The sequence below is a fragment of the Cervus elaphus genome, chromosome 7 (genome assembly GCF_910594005.1).
Source record: "Cervus elaphus chromosome 7, mCerEla1.1, whole genome shotgun sequence".
In the NCBI taxonomy this organism is placed as follows: Eukaryota; Metazoa; Chordata; class Mammalia; order Artiodactyla; family Cervidae; genus Cervus; species Cervus elaphus.
This window is the reverse complement of record NC_057821.1, coordinates 30,112,689-30,133,341: the sequence shown is the minus strand read 5'-3', so window position 1 is coordinate 30,133,341 and position 20,653 is coordinate 30,112,689. Positions and strand designations below refer to the sequence as shown.

Here is a 20,653-nt window from a genome sequence, read left to right as displayed (position 1 = left end):
GAAAAAGCTGGCTTAAAACTCAACATTCAGAAAACAAAGGTCATGACATCTGGTCCCATCAGTTCATGACAAATAGGTGGGGAAACAAAGGAAACAGTGACAGACTTAATTTTCTTGGGCTCCAAAATCACTACAGATGGTGACTGCAACCATGAAATTAAAAGATGCTTGCTCCTTGGAAGAAAAGCTATGACAAACCAAGATGGCATATGAAAAAGTGTAGACGTTACTTTGCCAACAAAGGTCCATATTGTCAAAGCTACGGTTTTTCCAGTAGTCATGTAAGGATGTGATATTTGGACCATAAAGAAGGTTGAACTTGTAAGAATTGATGCTTTTGAACTGTGGTGTTGGAGAAGGTTCTTGTGAGTCCCTTGGGCAGCAAGGAGATCAAACCAGTCAATCCTAAAGTAAATCAACCCTGAATACTCAATGGAAGGACTGATGCTAAAGCTGAAGCTCCAATACTTTGGCCACCTGATGTGAAGAACCAACTCATTGGAGAAGACCCTGATGCTGGGAAAGATTGAAGGCAGGAGGAGGAGGGTACAACAGAGGACAAGATGGTTGTATGGTATCAATGACTCACTGGACATGAATTTGCACAAGCTCCAGGAGATGCTGATGGACAGGGAAGCCTGGTGTGCTGCACTCTATGGGGTTGCAAAGAGCCAGACATGACTGAATGACTGAACAACAACAACAAATATCAAATCAAGATATGGCACTACTGCTGACAACATTTATTAGTTATTCTTTTCCTTCTTCTGAGAAATAGAGTTTTTATATTGTGTTTGAGAATGAGACAACACTGGTATGGATTTGGGGAGTCAAATATGGCAGGACTGTAAATCCTTGAAATTGAAGACTTTCCAGGTTAACTTGATTCTTTAAGACTTCTTAAATTTGAAGTTCAGATAAGTTAACAATTTGAATTCAACTCTGCATGATGACACTTGTGATCTAACCAAAAATGAAACAGGGATTGGTTACTGAAGGCTGGAAAATAATTTTTATTTTTTAATATTAGGTGCTGTGGGTCCCAGAAAGATAGGCATAGTTTAAGAGAACATTGACTATTAATGTGGACATGTAAGTTTGTAATCTCCAAGCTTCTTAAACAGTGATCCTTGTACTGTACACGTGTGAAAAGGCCTTTATCCTCTCAGACTTTGCAGTTACTAATTAGGGCCTAGGAAGGACAGAGTCACTGTAGTCAGTGTCTTCTGGACAAGAGTAGACTTGTACATTTCCACCTTATGTTGGCATTGGTGGAAACCAATAAAATGAAGATATTTGGTAATGTTTGTTAATCCTCCCCCACTGCTGCCCCACTGATGGTTTCTCCCAGTTGCTAGGTGTTGGTTTATCTTCCAAGCAGGACCTTCTTGATGTTCTTTGCAATTTGTTGTATAATAGAAAAGTCCTGGAAGCTTGAGGCAGATCTGTTGCTGTGGAGAACATGCTTAGTGCTACAGATTTCTACTTATACAAGTCCTGGAGAAGCTGAGGCCCACCATGTCAGGGTTGCTAGAAAGCAGGACACTCACACAGGATCAGAAGGCTTCACCTAAGGGTTGGCGTTAAGTCTAGGTTTATTTGGGCTTCCCAGGTGGCGCTAGTGGTAAAGAACTTGCCTGCCAATATGTCAGATGTGGGTTCAGTCCCTGGATTGGGAAGATCCCCTGGAAGAGGGCCTGGCAACCCAGGCAGGCACAGTAACCCACTCCAGTGTTCTTGCCTGGTGAATCCCATGGACAGAGGAGTGAGAAGCATGGTGGGCTATGGTCCATAGGGTTGCAAAGACTCAGAAATGACTGAAGCGACTTAGCAGGCAAGCACTAGCTTTAATCTATGTATTTTTATTAAAGGTTCACTTTATGGAAATAAGCAAAAAAGTTTATCAGAAGATTTTCTTCTCCAGTTAAAGCAAATATAAGGTTGCTGATAAATTAGATAGATAATATAAAGGCCTAACTTAATGGAATCTATTCTTGAGAAAAAGGCATCAAGTGCTCTAAGTCTAAAGGAGTTTTGGGTTTAAAATATAAACTTAAAAAGAGCGGAGAGGAAGGACTTTTTTTTTTTTTACATTTACATGTATCTATTCTTTTTCAAATTCTCTTCCCATTTATGTTATTACAGAGTATTAAACACAGTTCCCTATGCTATACCGTAGGTCCTCATTTGTTATGTATTTTATATATAGCAGTGTGTACATGTCAATCCCAGACTCTATCCCTTCCCCCCAACCTTCTCCCTTAGTAACCACAAGTTTATTTTCTAAATCTGTAAGTCTTTCTGTTTTGTAAATAGGTTAGTTTGTATCATTCTTTTAGAGTCTACATATAAGTGATATCATAGATTATTAGTCTTGTCCGTCTGATTTACCTCACTTGGTATGATAATCTCCAGATCCATCCATGTCCCTGCAAATGGCATTTTTCATTCTTTTTGATGGCTGAGTAATATTCCACACACTCTCTCTCTCCCTCTACATGTGTGTATATATATACATATTCCATTATATATATAAGTATACTACAATATTCCATTGTATATGGTATGTATATGTATATATACTTATGAATGTATATATACAATGGAATATTGTAGTATGTGTATACATATGTATACTACATCTTGTTTATCCCTTCATCTGTCAATGGATATTTCTGTTGGTTCGATATTTTGGTTGCTTCCATGTCCTGGTTATTGTAAAGAGTTTCAGTGAACATTGGGGTGCATGCATATTTTCAAACCAAGTTTTTCTCTGGATATACGCCTGGAATGGCACTGCTGCTGCCGCTGCTGCTAAGTCACTTCAGTTGTGTCTGACTCTGTGTGACCCCACAGAGCCTGTGCTGCCGCCCACCAGGCTCCTCCATCCCTGGAATTCTCCAGGCAAGAATACTGGAGTGGGTTACCCTTCCCTTCTCCAGGGGAATGAGTACCAATACTTGTTCTTGTGCAAATGGAATGTATTAGATAGAAAATAATCAGAACTAGGATATTCATTAATATGTAAATAAATAACACAAGAAGGCTATACTAAGAGGTATACTGATGTTCCTTGCCAGCAAATAGCCCTATTAATGTGGCCTTTCTGGTGTGCCTTTTCTGTTTAGATTCATTCAGTAAACTCGGATTCAGTCAGCAGTTTGTAGTATCTCTTTTTATGCTGTAAATTGTCTTGCATAACTACTTGATTTAAACTGGGCAACTGATTTTTTTTGTTAAAATTTAATGATCTATGTTGTAGGAATTTTTCTTTATTGAGTGGGATTATCTTATTTTTAAGTAAGAGTTTGGACAGTTATCAGTGATTTACTCAATGCATTGGAGAAGGAAATGGCAACCCACTCCAGTATTCTTGCCTGGAGAATCCCAGGGACAGAGGAGCCTGTTGGGCTGCCATCTATGGGGTCGCACAGAGTCGGACACGACTGACGTGACTTAGCAGCAGTAGCAGTAGCAGCATGTAGCTACAAAGACAGCCTTTGGGTCCAGGAGAAAAATCTTTTTTCCAATTTAGGATCAGAGACGTTGGTTTAGGGGCAACAGACTACATTTGTAGGGTTGCAAAGCACAGTTTTCATTTTCTCTGTGTTATTAAATCCTCAAAGCCATCCTGGGAAATGTCACACAAAATTTCTCTGGGATAAGATGTCTTTGATTCCACACAACACCTTTGATTCCACACAACACCTAGGTCAGATGTGTGTAATAAAAAATAAAACAATAATTCCAACTAATTCTGAATGAGCCTGGTGTGCCAAACACTACAGGAAGCATTTTATACCCATTAAATCATTTAGTACTGATCCCAAAATGCCTCGACAAAGGAAACTTTAGTATTCCTACCTTAAGATATTGTTAATAATTCATCCCAATTGTATGCTAATAACTAGGAAATTTCTTAAGGATCAAAAATCAATACATTTCTTCAGTGAAGTAGAGAGATAATGAGAGTATAAATTCAGATTTCTACATTCCAAAAATGTATATTTAAGTGCTATAATTCTACCCTAGATCTCTATTGTTTTTCCATATCAATCTCATGATATTTCATTACTTCTAACTCTTACATACCATGGCATTTTAATCCAATTTTTGATCTGCTTCCAGTGATTTTCCATCACTGTTTAACCATAGTAATTTAGTCGCTAAGTCATGTCCAACTCTTTTGACCCCATGGACGGTATCTGCCAGGCTCCTCTGTCCATGGGATTCTCCAGGCAAGAATACTGGAATGGGTTGCCATTTCCTTCTCCAGGGGATCTTCCTGACCCAGGGACTGAACCCAGGTCTCCTGCATTGTAGGCAGATTCTTTACCAAATGAGCTACAAAGAAAGCCCATAGGCTTATGGTTTAACCATACAGGGATCTATTGATCTGTGACGGTTTAAAGTTCTTTGTGTCTCCACTAAATTATCATTCTAGTGTATCTTTTTATATATAGTTTTCTTTATACAGTATTTTATTTATATTTGAAGTGATTTTAAAGTTATGTGAGGGAAAATATTATTTTTTATTTTAAAATATTTTTATTTATACATTTTGAAATGATCACAGTAAATCTAATTACCATTGGTTATTATACAAAGTTACAATTTTTCTTTGTGATGGGATCTTTTAAGATTTATTTTCTAAGCAATTAAGAAATTGCTAAGAAAGAAAATATTTTTATCTGACATAAAAACATCTGGATGAAACATGTGGACAAGTCGATCTATCAGATTTTTATTATGCTACATATTAAAAATGTTCATATGATTGTATGACGGTTACACACTTCATTCAGGTATTTAATATCTGTCAGATACAGTGTTTACTAAAATTTACATGTTTTTAAGGTAGGTTCAACTGAGAAACTGAGTTGATTACAAAGGAAAATCTCGTTTCTTTCTATAGGTACCAAACTAGTTATTTCCAATGTTTAAAGAAGGCTCCCAGAAATGAAATACTTTCCAATTTTCCTGTGAATATTTGGCACTATGATGTACACACATTCCAACCTTTTCTAAGAATGGATAGCTTTTAAAACAAAAGTCTTTTTACTTACCCTTATTTTAGATAAACATCACTTAAGAAAAAGGAAGTGTGAAGGAACATACTTGAATTTTTCAAATTTTCAGAAAAGGACAAAGAAACTAGTTTGCAGATGAGTGCTTAAGAAATATCTTCAGAAATGTGAGTTTTCTATTTGATATAATGCTGTCAGAAAAAAAAAAAAGCCCAGATTCAAAGACCTTAATAGATATTAATATCAAGAGTGCTTTTTGGTGTGCAAGTTTTTTTTTTTTTTTTTTTATATTCCTGAGCCCCTTGGACATTATTTTCAACAGCCCATTTATGGTTATCCCAGATGAGCTAGCAAAGTTCCATGGGACAGAGTTCTCCATGGGAATGTCCCTTATGTATACTTAGTTACTTACTGAACTGAGATTGGTATCATCTCCTCTGTTGCTAGATTTGTTTTAAAATAGACTCATTTGGTTTTTCAACACACTGGAAACTAATTTTATTTTATTTTTTTTCCTTTTTAGTGTGTCTTTTACTTTTACATTATATGACATAATGATTTGATACTTGTATACATTTTCAAATGATCACAGTAAATCTAATTATCATTAGTTATTATGCAAAGTTACAGTTTTTCTTTGTGATGGGATCTTTTAAGATTTATTTTCTTAGCAATTTTAAAATTTTCAATGTAATATTTATGGCTATATTCACCATGCTGTAGATTACACCCCATGACCAATTTATTTTATATCTGGATATTATACTGCTTGATTCCCTTCACCCCCTCTCCATCACCTCAACCCTCCTCCCCTCTGGCAAACACCAATCTTTTCTCTATAAATTTTGTTTTGTTTGTTCATTTGCTTCGTTAAAAAAGTACCCCTCATATAGTTAAAATCATATGGTGTGTGCCTTTGTGTGACTTATTTCCTTAGCATAATACCCTCAAGGTCCATCTGTGTTGTTGCAAATGATAAAATTTCATTCTTTTCTTATAGCTGAGTAGGATTGCTTTGTGTTTATAATAACACATCTTCTTTATTCATTCATCCATCGATGGACAATTGATCTGTTTCCATATCTTGGATCTTGTAAATAATGTTGCAAATGAGCATATATGTACACATATCATTTTGAATTACTGTTTTTGGTGTCTCCAGATAAATGCCAAGAATATGAATTGCTGCATCACATGATAGTTCTATTTTTAATTTTTTGGAGGAACCTCCATATTGTTTTCCATAATGTCTGCACCAATGTTCAGTTCCATGAATCAGGCATATGTTCCCTTTCTTCATATTTTTTGCCAACACATTATTTCTTGTCCATCAGATAAAAGCCACTGTGACAAGTGTGAGGTGATTTTTTTGGTTTTAATTTGCATTTCTCTAATAATCATGTTGACAACTTTTCATGTGTGAAGTGGTGACATGGACTCTTTGTATTTCAGTACATGTGTGACATATATATTGTAACATCTCCTTTATCTCTTTTATCCACTAAGATTGCTCCCATATGTTGGCTATTATAATTAATGCTGCTATGAACATTGGATTCTATGTATCTTTTCAAATTAGTGTTTTTGTTTTCTTCAGATATATATCCAGGATTGGTAGTTGTATTATTTTTTTTTTTTTTGAGAAACCTCCATAATGTTTTCCACAGTGGCTGCACCAGTTTACATTCCTATCAAGAAGAATTTCCTTTCCTTTTCTCCACATACTTGCCAAAATCTATTGCTCAAAGATTTCTTTTTTTGATAGCTATTCTGATAGGTGTGAGGATGATATCTCTTTCTGGTTTTTATTTGCAGTTCTCTAATAATTAGTGATGTTGATCATTTTTTAATGTGACTGTTGTTCATCTGTATGTCTTCTTTGGAAAAATGTCTATTCATGCCTTCTGCCTATTTTTCGATTGAGTCATTTGGTTTTCTGAATACTGAGTCGAATGAGCTATTTATATATTTTGGGTATTAACCCCTTATCAAGCATATCATTTGCAAATATTTTCTCACATTCGGTAGGTTGTCCTTTTGTTACTTATAGATTGTTTTCTTTGCCATCAAGGCGTTTAACCTTAATTAAGTCCAATTTGTTTGGTTTTGCTTTTATATCTTTTGCATTAGCATACATATCCAAAAAGATTGCTGTGACTTATCTCAAAAAGTGTTCTATGTTCACTCCTAGGAGTTTTATGGCTCCTAGTCTTATTATTACTTTTAGGTCTTTAATCTATTTTTTGGCTTTATTTTTGTATATGGTTAGAGGAAATGTAATTTTATTTTTTACATGTAACTGACCAGTTTTTGATCATTTCAAACTTGTAAAACTTTTCAAAATTAGTAAATGAAACAAAAATTATCATGCTACAGAAATTGTTTCTAACTTGCTTTAATTTTTAATATCATTCATTTTTTTAGATTAATAAACACTTATAAACAATAATCTCTAATGCCTACAGATAATTCCTGCCCATTTTTGTAGGATGATTTTTAAGTAGTTAATTTTGCATGCTCAGTTTATTTCCATTCTTCATTGACTACACACAAATAAAAATACAAATAGAAACCACAATATGCTGTTTTGGTCCTCAATGAATTTATTAGGTTTTGGGAAAAACAGGATATGTGGCAAAACACATCTTGGTCATTAGTGAGCATCACTACCATCCCCTGATTGTAACATTATCATAACATTTTTTTCTTCTTCATCTCTATCAAGATAAAATTGACAAAATCGTCAAGAGTTATGACTTACGGTGTATAATGTGATGACTCTATGTATGTGTGCACTGTCAAATAATTGCCACAATCAAGTACATATTGATAACATATATTAATATAACATGTTAATTATTTTCAGTTCAACTTTCTTCTTCTATCCTTAAATTTAAGTATTATTATTTTTTAAAATTTTTTATTATGAGGACTCTTGGCAAGAATTTTTCATATTATTCTGCAACAAACACCTCTGAATTTTAAGAGTTTGCTTTTTTTATGTTTATACATTTTTATATACTCACAACTCAAAAAAGAATCATTAATTCTATATTATGTACCAATAACTGAGAATGAAGAATTTTAAGACATTTTTATGGAAGGAAATAATTCACATCATAGTTATTACAGAACTGAGAGTCATATGAGACAAACGTATGTGGGGGAACTACCCCAGTGACCAGTGCAGATGTCATACAGACCTTTCAGGGGATAGAAAATGCATGAGTATACAGTGAGAATTTCTGAGACTTCCGAGTATAAATCTGGTAATTTATACTCCAAACCTGTACTTTAGCCTAAAATGAAATATTTTGGAAAACCAGTCTAGTGTTGACTTCACCTTTAAAATTCTTTGCTAGCCAACTTCCTTCCAGAACTGGCAGTCAGAACTTTAGCTATAAGAAGAGAGCTGTCTTCAAGATTACAATCACTGTTACGGTCACTGTTATTAAAGAAGCTTCTTATAAAACACACTGACAAGTACAGTGTTTTCTTCCTTCCATCCTTCCTTCTTTCCTCCCCTTTTCTCCTTCCTCCCTCTCTCCCTGCTTTCTTCCCCCCTTTCCTTCTTTCCTCTTAGGTTGAGTGTGCATCTTTTTCAAAGAGGAATTTATATGTTCCCCTAGTATCTTACCCATGAAATCTGTAGAATAGACTTCTCTAAATGAGGTTGCTTTTCTTGCCCAGAGTTCTCCGAAGAGCTGTCTTGACTTCCTTGTTTCGTAAGCTGTAGATGATGGGGTTGAGCATGGATGTCACCACGGTATAGAAGAGGGCCAGGAGTTTATCCATCCCGGGTGAATGGCTAGCCTTGGGTCTCAAGTAGGTGACAGATCCTGAGCCATAGAAGAGCGTTACTACTAGTAGGTGGGAGGAACAGGTGGAAAGAGCTTTTCGGCGGCCTTCAGGGGAGGGCATGACCAACACAGCAGCTAGAATTCTGCCATAAGAAGCAATGATTAATAAAAATGGACTGGAAATGCAAAGAATGGCTGCAATAAAGACTGCTGCCTCATTATGGGATGTATCCCCACAGGCTAGTGCCAGGATAGGCGGGAGATCACAGAAGAAGTGGTCTATTTCACAGGGGCCACAGAAGTCTAAAGAGAAAATATAGGTGGTTTGGCCCAAGCCTACTATGCAACCTACTCCCCAAGAAACCGTTGCTAAATGGACACACACTCCACGACTCATTCGTGTTGCATAGTGAAGTGGGGAGCAAATGGCCATATAGCGATCAAAAGCCATGGCTGCCAAAAGACAGCACTCACTGATACCAAATAATGTAAAGAAAAACATCTGTGTAGCACATCCCTCCCGAGAGATTCCTCGGGCCTCACTCACAAAGTTCTGCAACATCTTGGGTATGGTAGAGCAAGTGTATCCAATCTCCAAGAGAGACAAGTTGGCCAGGAAGAAGTACATGGGGGTACGGAGGGCCGGATTGGTCCAGATGACAAGAGCTATGAGAGCATTGCCTGTCAGTGATGCTAAAAACATGAGTAGGATGAGGGTAAATAAAAGGAAGCACTGTTCGGTGACCTCAGAGAATTTGACAAATGCAAAGTGTTTCACAGACATGCTGTTGTCCTGCCACAAAGAACAATTGATGCTCATGACCTGAATAAAAGAAAGGTGAAGTCATCAGAAAGATTCTTTCAGATAGAAATTTAAATCCTTGTATTACTCTTAACAAGCTCTTAAAATATGCTTAAAAGAAGAAACCTTGGAAGAAAAGGTTTGACCAACATAGACAGCATATTAAAAAGCAGATACATTGCCAACAAAGGTCCGTCTAGTTAAGGCTATGGTTTTTCCAGTAGTCATGTATGTATGTGAGAGTTGGACTACAAAGAAAGCTGAGTGCCGAGGAATTGATGCTTTTGAATTATGATGTTGGAGTAGACTCTTGAGAGTCTTTTGGACTGCAAGGAGATCCAACCATTCCATCCTAAAGGAAATCAGTCCTGAATGTTCATTGGAAGGACTGATGTTGAAGCTGAAACTCCAAATACTTTGGCCACTTCATGCAAAGAGCTGACTCATTTGAAAAGACCCTGATGCTGGGAAAGATTAAAGGTGAGAGGAGAAGGGGACTACAGAAGATGAGATGGTTGGATGGCTCAATGGACATAAGTCTGACTAAACTCCGTGAGTTGGTGATGGACAGGGAGGCCTGGCAAGGGAGTCCATGGGGTCGCAAAGAGTCAGACATGACTGAGTGACTGAACTGAGCTGAACTGACCTGAACAAGCTCTAGTGAGTCAAAGAGACAAATTTCTTATGTATAATTTAAAATTTACAAAGTTTGGAAGTTAGACTCATCCTGAAACTGAATCCTACTTTATGTTCACTATCTCAGCTGATTTGTCGAAGATATATCTAGTCAGCAGGCATACAATAGAAAAGAAATTTCTGTACAATTCTGTTTCATCCCTTCATTTTCTCAAATAAAGTTCTTCTCATACCTATTTATTTCCTAATCTTTTGCCACTGACTTGCTTTCTTCACTCATTCAGTCAACAAGTATTTATTGAACACAGAATATTTTCAAGTATTTTTCAGTTACTGTTGTAGGTCCTGGGATTAAACAATGTAAAACAAGATAGAAACAAGTGGACTCTTTCAAAATTCTGTTAAACACGGACTAACAAGTCAGCACAATTACAGGGATGCTTTATAGATATAATTGTTGAAAAATTTTCACACATCAAATATTCTATTATAATGCATTTACACTTATAGCATTTATAAACATTTACCTTGCATTTTGTGAAGTTAAATTAATTAATAATTTAGTATCTATATTCCTCATGTAGGAACACATTTCAGTGAAGGTTTTGACAAAGAAAACAGACAATAGTTTACTTATCTTTTTTAAAAACTCAAAATATTTTCTTAAATATCATCAGTTCACAATAATAACCTATACAGTTACTTAAAAACCCTGGATGTGGAGATGTTGTCGTTCTTCTTGTCACTTAAATACCCAAATATTTTTCAAACTAATTCTATCTTCCTGTATCTGAAAGGAACTACAGTTTCCTCAGTGACAATGGTGGAGGAAGCAAGGTGGAAATCCCAACCAGAGAAGGAGAATGCCTGGCTCTTAAGTAGTGACATTGTAAAGATTTCATTTTATAAATATTCTTGTCCCATTTAGACTGTAGACAGTAAATGCAAACGCCTGTGTTGGGGGTGAGAGTCAGGGGATGTGAGGAATGGGAGAAACCTGCTGGTGGATGGTACATGGTGAAGACTGACTGCACAAAGGCTAATGCATGCTGTGAGTCATTTAATATTCCTAGACCCACAAGATGAATTAAAAATTCATCCTGTGGTAAATACTTTTTAAAACCTTACAAAATTCAAAGATCAAAAAAATTGCATGTCCAAGATAGTGAAGATCTGTGAGTGCTTGTAAGTATTTAAACTGACAAAGAATTATACTTTGCCTAGAAATAAAAATTAAATCATATAGAAATAAATGTATATACCCACTTGGAGTGAGAATACAGACGAATAGTCAAATTCTCTTCTCCATTCCTGTCACCAGGAATAATTCTACATCATGTAAAATCTGATTTTTTTCATTATCCTTTCTATTGTTTTTGGATTTAATCTATTGACCTTTGTCCAGGGAACCTAAGTTCCATGTAGTAGAGGTCAGTCTTATGTACATACCAAGAAAGTTTAATTTTAATACTTGTCTATAGAAAGAGAGTGAGTTGCTCAAGAGCAGGATGTCAGGAGTCTGCAGAAAGGAGCATCACGGGCAGTACAACAATTTGGCACATTCTTCTGTCTCTCACTTGATATATTTTCTTGACAAAGTTTCTGATCCATCATTTCTGTGTCAAGGAAGGGTGATGAAGCCCTTCCTATCTTTCTTTTTTTTTTCCATTTATTTTTATTAGTTGGAGGCTAATTACTTTACAATATTGTAGTGGTTTTTGTCATACATTGACATGAAGCAGCCATGGATTTACATGTATTCCCCATCATGATCCCTCCTCCCACCTCCCTCTCCACCCGATTCCTCTGGGTCTTCCCAGTGCACCAGGCCCAAGCACTTGTCTCATGCATCCAGCCTGGGCTGGTGATCTGTTTCATACTAGATAATATACATGTTTTGATGTTAAAATGGAAACATAGAAGCAAACCACGACTGAAAAATCAAGAACTAAAATGTACTTTATCAGTCTCAAAACCTCCTACTTTTTAAAAGCCTCATGTTAATGATCTCATGGAATGTTGCCCACAATATTCCCTATTATTACCAAGCTATTAAAATCACCTATATTCAGAGTCAGTCATCAAGCAAATGGGTGCTGTGATATTAATGTAAAGATATAGAAGTTTAATGCTCAATGGTAAATTGAATTTGTCTATTCCTGCTCAGTATAATAAAAGATTAAGTGACCATTGGACATTGACAACGTTCTGACAGTTTGAATCTTGAGATGGAGTTTCAGTGGTAGTTGGGTATATGAAATAAACAGAGGAAGGAGACAAGATAATTTTAATACCTCAATGACTTGACTTCATGTGCCACCTTACCCAGCCTCAAAATCCAAGAGAGGTGCATTCTATATAGTTCTGCATTGGAAATAATCCAGCATAAGTGTTTAATTTTAGGTCAGTGCCACATAATTAGAAATGATCTTTCACTGACTCAGTCCCTTATTAATCTCTGTTCTCATAATGAAATATTTCCTTTGTTTCCTAACAGTTAAAGGAAAATGTTTGAGACATTATTAAAATTTCACCTTAAGCAGTACAGTGCCTGGCATACAAGGGAAACTCAATAAATATTAACTTGTGTTATTCTGAAATTGTCATTTCTAAAATGCTTGAATAGTAGATACAATTTATATAAATTAATCATTAAATTTTGTAGAGCTGATTCACCCATAACCATTTTATCAAGAACCTAGTATTTAGCTGGGTGATGCTTCAACATAACCCAGCAGAAACTATCATTTGATTGGAATAACATGTACAGGATAATCTAGACATTTCTATTACCCTCAAATAAGAGATTATCTATTTCCTGAGAAGTAATTATTTTGGAACACCTTATCGCAATTTTAAGACAGGGATCCTGGCAAAATGAGTAAATTATTATACTACTCAGAGAAGGAAAAAGAGCTGATTAAAATAATATCCAGAACTGAATAGTGATTTTGGTGTTTATTCATTTTCACATTTTAATCTACCATTTAATGCAGGCTTCTTTTTTAAGGCATCAGTTATACCACATACCTTTGATCCTAATATTTGAGGAAAAAAGTAGATGGTATTTTCTTCTGATGAGCCACTCCTGAATTTTGTCTGAACATTCTCAATATAACCTCCCAAAATTTAAAGACTGTAAACCTCCCCAATCTTCTGTTCTAAGCCCATGCACTGACAAGCTTTTGTTGTAGTTAGGACCATGTCTGAATCCAGACAAGATTGCGTGTCTTCTCTGATAGCGTTATATTCTTCCTAGCAATGCCATCAGCTACACACACATACCCACGCTCACACACACACACCCAAGCATGCTTGTCTGTGCTGTTTACATGATGATGTGTTTGAACCATTCTTGCCTTGAAAAAAATGGTATATGAATAGTTTTACTTCATTTCTTTCCCTTGTTCTGAATCTTTATCCTGCTTCCCTTCCCCAGGAGACATATTCTTCTCACTAGAGTATGTCAGGAAGCAGTTTGATTCTACCTCTCAAGAATTCTCTCTCTGAAGTCTATATTTATGGTAAAAATGAATATTTAGAAAGCAAAGTGATAAATATAGAAGGTAATATAGGGAATTCCATGGCAGCGCAGTGGTTAAGACTTGCACTCCAGGGCTTGAGGCACTGTTTCCTTACCTGGTCAGAGAACTAAGTTCCCACATGCTGCAATGTGGCCCCCCCCTCAAGAAAAAATTTACTGTAGAACAAAAGTAGAGTGAATCAACAGTAAAATATAACAACCTATCATAACCAGTAAAATAATATAATCTATCATTTAGGTAACTGCTATCATAGACTCTGTACACAATGGGATATTAACTCAAGAGAAATGTACTACTGAAATCAAATATTTATGTGACTATACTATTAAGATGAAATACTCAAAAGATATTTATAATTTTTGTTTGAATTAAACCAAGTAGTCATCAAAATATTATGAAAATGACATAAGTAACTTTCATATCATCCTATATTGAAGCAATTATTGTTTATTCTGATTACCATAAAAGACTCTAATAAATCATAATAATCTTCTAATTACAACTGAGTTTGACAAAATACCTAGTTGTTTCTATCAAAAGTAATAAAAAAGAACCGAGAATCAGAGATATATATAGGGTGATGAAAAAAACTGTGTGACACAGTATTTATTGTTTAGTGATATTAAAAAGTGGATAAGGTAGCGACTACCTAATATTGAATATATCATTGACACGATGTAAAGGCAAAGGAGAAAGACTAGGGAAGAGAAAGCTGTTTAAATCGAAAACACCCCTCACCAAAGCCCCATTAGATGAATTATGCATAGGAAGAGTACAGATGGTGGAGTAGCAGGATGGGGAACTCCCTTCCCTAATGAACACAGAAAAAAGACATCTACATGTGGAACAATTCTCACTGGAAAGTAACTGGAGACTGAGAGAAAGACTCCTGGACAACCAAGGCTGTAAGAAATAGCCACATGAAATCCAGTAGGAAGAAAAGTGTCAGGTCAGGACCTGTGCCCTGGGAGGGGACTCAGAAGAAAAGAGAGATTACATGGGCAGAGATCCTCCCCAGGGAGTGAATGATTCCAGCCAGATACTGGGGACACCAGGGGGTCCAGCACAGGGAAGATGAACCCCATAGACTGGTTGGAGAGCTAGTCGGGCTAATAGAAGGGCTGGGGGAAGCTTGGACTCTACTCCTTAGGATCCGTGCACACTTGCTTGCTCCTGAAGCAGTGAGGGGAGGGAGGACAGAAAACTGCATGAGTGGCTGGCCAGTTTCCCAAGACTGCCCCTAGGTTCACGTTGCAGCCTGAGCCTAGGGATTGCCCCAGCCCTACTTGGTCCAAGACACAGCTCCACATTTACATTTTCCACACTCTTCTCTCTCTTTTCTCTTTCTGGGATCCCTATAAGGTGAATGTTGGTATCCTTGATGTTGTCCCAGAAATTCCTTAAACTGTTTTCATTTTTTAAAAAATGTGCTTCACTATTTATTTAATGTCTAAGCTTCCCTGGTGGTTCAATGATAAAGAACTTGCCTGTCAATGCAGGAGATGTGGGTTCAATATCTGGGTCAGGATGGTTCCCTGGAAAAGGGAATGGCAACCCACTCTAGGATTCTTGCCTGGAGAATCCCATGGACAGAAGGAGCCTGGTGTGCTATCGTCCACAGGATTGCAACAGAGTAGGACATGACTTAGCGTTTAAACAGCAGCAACTATAAGCTCTCCTACTGGATTTTTAAAAGATGATGGGCACTGACAAATTATTTATCCCACAGAAAAATAATCACATGTTCTCAGGCCATGTAAATATATAATTAGGTTAACATTAATATATTTCACTATTTTATCAATCACATAATAAAACAAGCTGTCAGGTATTGAAATACTAAGTCACACAGCTCAAAATGCATATAAAATATTAATTGTCTGCTCAATTCGTTAGCAGAAACCCACTTCTTTATTTTATTTTTTTGCAAGAGAGGTTGGGAATCACACTTCAAACAAAAATAATAATAAGTTGGTAAACAACTTCAATTAAGTGTGAGGAAATTGCAAGAATTTCAGAAATTTTATGATTAAGAGTTGTTTTAGCTATAATAACAGAGTATTTCTACCTTTAAAAACATTTACTAAATTAAAGTGCATAGTCTACATGTTCTACAAGAGACAGAGGCAATATTTTACTAAAAATACTTAATAACCCTTCCCATTCTTTTTCATGCCCTCCTTGAAAGCTGCACCTAAAAGGGCAAACATTAAAATGAACTGTAAGGCCTTTTTTGTCTGGAAACATTAAAGACAAGCTTCTGTACAATGTGGATTTTCAGAATGGAGGTTTTCTATAAGAGTAAAAAAATGAGTTTTATAGAAAGACTTTAAATAATCACTGTAAAAGAAAAAAGGAGTAAATCTGATATATAATGGTATGAATATGGGAGCTGTAAATATACTGTGAGCAAATATCCTTACGGACCCTGCTTTCCATGTTTGAAATGGTGGAAGGAATAAACCTCATATGGTCCAGAGTGTTCATAGTTTCTGAGATTTTAGTTCTATATGATACTGAAAATATTAATACGCTAGTATTGTACTGAGTATCTTTGCCCCAAGTCTTTCTAAATTTCTTATAAGAAACATTGATAAGAGTCTGGCATGGAAACAAATTTAAAGATGTAACTCAATACTGCATGATTTCATGAAAGGTCAATGTGTACAAATGATAAGCACATTTGGAATGCTGAACAGTAAGAATCCTTTGCTAAGTGTCTGAATAGGTTGATTATAACCCCAACATAGAGGTTGCAGTTCTGCCAGGCTTGTGGCTTGGTAAAACTGCTTTTCAATACACCTATGGAAACTTCATCAGACTTATCCACCAAGCCAATGTATTGGCTACTATATACGACAAATTTGGTCCCATCTCAGGTTCCACCTCCAAGCAATGGCACCAGGCAACCCAGTTTTATCGAATGCAACAGTCGTTTCAATGAGCATTGGAGTGTTTGAAGTGCAGCTGCATTTTAGGATGTTGTTGCTGTTGTTTAGTTGCTAAGTCACATCTGACTCTCTCTGACCCCATGAACCGCAGCACGCCAGGCTCCCTTGTCCTTCACCAACCTCCTGGAGTTTGCTCAAACTCATGTCCACTGAGTTGGTGATGTCATCAAACCATCTCATCCTCTGTCATCCCCTTCTCCTCCTGCCCTCAATCATTCCCAGGATCAGGGTCTCTTCCAATGAGTCGACTGCGTCAGGTGAAAAAAGTATTGGAGCTTTAGCTTCAGCATCAGTCCTTAGATAAACGACACAGGCTGTGGAGTCAGGGCAGGGCAGCAGTAGTCCTCATAGGAGGTGGCAGCTTCATAGGTTGCGGCAGGGGCACAGACTCGATTGTGCAGCAAGCAACTCTGGGAAGCTCATTTTTAAAAATTTGTTGTATGGAAGGAGTAACATGGAAACTTACATTACCATGTGTAAAATAGATAGCCAATAGGAATTTGCCCTATGGCTCAGGAAACTCAAACAGGGGCTCTGTATCAACCTAGAGGGGTGGGATGTGGAGGGAGATGGGAGGGAGTTTCAAAAGGGAGGGGATATATGTATACCTGTGGCTGATTCATGTTGAGGTTTGACAGAAAACAGCAAAATTCTGTAAAGCTATTAAAAAAAATAGGTTAAAAATTTGTTTTTTCTTTATGTCAGACTCACTTGGTGATTTCCATTAATCTGTCTTTCAGATAATTTATGCATTCTTCTTTATCACCTAGTCTGCTGTTCATTCCTTCTATTGTGTTTTTCATTTTTGTTATTGTATGCTGCAGTTCTGACTGGTTCTTTCTTATAATTTCTAGTTCCTTGTTAATATCCTCCCTGTGTGCATCTATTCTTTTCCCTAATTCAGTTACTATTCACACTACTAATGCTTTTAATTTTTTGTCTAGCAAATTGTTTGTTTTTGTCTCATTAGTTGCTGTTTCAGAAATTTTCTCTTGCCATTTCAATTGGGACAAGTTACTCTGTCTTTTCATTTTGACACTTCGTGTATCTCTGTGAAACTCAATGGAAAAGTTACCTATAGTGGGCTTGAAGAGGTATCTTTATATGGGAGCATCCTTATACCATCTGCATGGGTCCAATGACTTTGATGGCAGAGCTGGATTTGACTTGAACACAAGCCATGTCTTTCCTCAGGGTGTGCTGTCAGCTATCATCTTGTTAGGAGGTGGGGTTAGAGATGAGGGGCCAGCGCCAGGTGTGAGCCAGGGCTTCCCCTCTGCTCACAGTCCTATTTAGGGCATGGGTGAGTCCCAAGTTGCTAGAGCAGAAGCCCTGAGGGTTGGGTTAAGTTGGCTCCATTCCCTTATAGTATGTGTTCGTCGTCTCTCTCCCAGCACTGGCCCCCTCAGCCCCAGAGAGGAGCAGTGCTGGAGCGAGGAGCCGAGGTGTTTATTTGGCAATAGTCAGTGTAGTGGGTGTGGTGGTCAGGCTGCCCTCAGAGGTCTGATCTGCTTGTGATGTGCTGCCTGTGTAAGTGGCAGTAATGGCAGCCCTTCCCTGCAGCCATGAAATTAAAAGACACTTTCTCCTTGGAAGAAAAGTATGACAAACATAGACAGCATATTAAACAGAGACATCACTTTTTCGACAAAGGTCCATATAGTGAAAGCTATGGTCTTTCCAGTAGTCATGTACGGATATGAGAGTTGGATCATAAAAAAGGCTGAGCACCGAAGAATTGATGCTTTTGAAATAGAGTGCTGGAGAAGACTCTTGAGAATCCCTTGGACAGCAAGGGGATTGAACCATCCAATCCTGAAGAAAATCAATCCTCAATATTCACTGAAAGGACTGATATTGAAACTAAAACTCCAATACTTTGGCCACCTGATGTGAAGAGTGGACTCATTGGAAAAGACCCTGATGCTGGGAATGATTGAGGGCAGGAGGAAATGGGGACAACAGAGGAGGAGATGGTTGGGTGCCATCATGGACTCAATGGATTTGAATTTAAGCAAGCTCCGAGAGATGGTGAAGGACAGGGAAGCCTGGCATGCTGCTGTCCATGGGGTCACAAAGAGTCGGACATGACTGAGCAACTGAACAACAACTCCCTGCTCAGGGTTGGAGCTGCCTTAACATCTCACAGTGAGATTTTTTCATGGTCTGCACTGCTCTCCCTCCAGTGTAGAACTGCAACTGTTTGCTCAGCTCAGAGCGGGGATGCACCAGGGCAGTATTGTGAAACCAGTTAGCTAGCTGCGCAGTTTCATTTGGCCCTTTCCACCCTGCTGTGAGAGAAAGAAACTGTTCTAACTAGGACAACTCCTTGAAGGGCATTAATTGCCACATTGGGATTTACTCTCCCAGTGGCTTCAGTCAAGGAAAACATAGCACAGTATTCTTTTGTCTCCATAAAGGCACTACTTGCTCTAGGAAAAGAGGTCTATCCCTGGACACACTAAGTGCTCTAATGAGTTCCTCCTTCCAGTTAAAACCAGATCTTTTTGGTAGACTCAGGACTCTGTCTTGTGTAGCAAGGACAATCATAGTAATTTTCAGACTCTGTTTTCCTATACTGATGTAGTAGATTAGAATATATGGTGTAGGTAGCCATTTATGTTGGTGATTTCAAACAGGTGGAAACCAGAGATCAGATTGGTCTACACATAAAGAGGCGTAGATTGAGCAGACAAATGCAAAGCACATGGACAGACACAGAAGGGATAGACATGAAAGGAGTTATTTGAATACTGCTTAAGCACTAGATAAGAGTATTGAGGATTAAAGCTGACCATTGATATAGTGATGGAGAAGAGAAGCTCATGTCTACCAGTATTTTCTCCATAATGTCTTATTTCAAAAATAGAGAAGAGATATTTCATTCAACAGTCCATGAAAGCAACCTTTGATAAGGTCTTTATTTACTTCTCTGGTAAGAAGAAATTTAACCCTAAAGTCTACCTTTTTTCTACTTCTTTTTTTTTTTTTTTTTGTCTCTTATGTCTCTTTCTAATGTCTATAAGAATGTTGAAAGATGTGTCATGCAAAAGGTAAATATATCTCAGAGCTGCTGCTTTGTTTTAATTAATGTATCAATACTAGGTTACTCATGCAACTGTATAAGGAGGAAGAAAATTATATCTGCATCAGAAGAAGCAACAAGAGCATTTGGGTTTATACATCTCATGATATACTATCTCCTATTCTAGGAAAATGCTTAAAAATCTTGAAATTTTCCTATTATTCCTAAAATGGCTGTGACCTCTAAATGAAGTCATCTTCATAATTTACTATTCAACCATTGCTATTTTTTGATTCAGCCATGGTGAACTTCTTCACCATCCAGTGGGCTCAACCACACCTTCTCTGGTGAGGTCTGAGATGTAGCCTTGAGCAGGAAGTGCCTCTTTCTAAGCTTGTCCTTTCTTGAATCCTCTGTCTTGGTCCAAGTTATCATTTAGAGTTCTAGTTACATCTTTATAATTATTTTCCTTCTATAGTTTAATAATACTTTAATCTTCTATTTAATTACAAAAAGTTTCTTTTAAGCAATGTACTGGTTTATAATCCTGCATGGTTTCTGAGCTACAGAAAGTAGTCTAGTTAATGATTAATCATTAGCAATTAGATAATGATAAGAGTTTTAAGGCCTGAATTAGTCTTACAAATGTGAAGCTACATTCTCTCTAATGTTCCTGCTGAAACTCCACCATTTATCTACTGCTAATGTCTTTTCAAGAGTTGTACCAATCAAAATGTGAGCAGTTAAAATACCCCAAAAGAGGTAACCACAGGTGGCTCTTCTGTGATTTCTTTCCTTTTTTTTTTTTGCCGTAGCTTATTAGGAAGCAAGAGTAAACAAATTGGCTGTGGAAAGAGGAAGCAGAAG

The 20,653-nt window shown here is 37.1% G+C and overlaps 1 protein-coding gene across 1 annotated transcript; it reads right to left on the bottom strand.

The window, feature by feature from the left end:
• Window positions 1-8,690: 8,690 nt before the first annotated feature.
• LOC122697467 (olfactory receptor 10C1-like) lies at window positions 8,691-9,659 on the bottom strand. Its single transcript, XM_043908296.1, has one exon. It carries the CDS (start codon window positions 9,645-9,647, stop codon window positions 8,691-8,693), a length of 957 nt encoding a protein of 318 aa, XP_043764231.1. The 5' UTR covers window positions 9,648-9,659.
• Window positions 9,660-20,653: the final 10,994 nt, after the last annotated feature.

Bases quoted from the DNA above. Each gene is read 5' to 3' on its own strand.
- LOC122697467 (XM_043908296.1), bottom strand. From the start codon at position 9,647: ATGAGCATCAATTGTTCTTTGTGGCAGGACAACAGCATGTCTGTGAAA.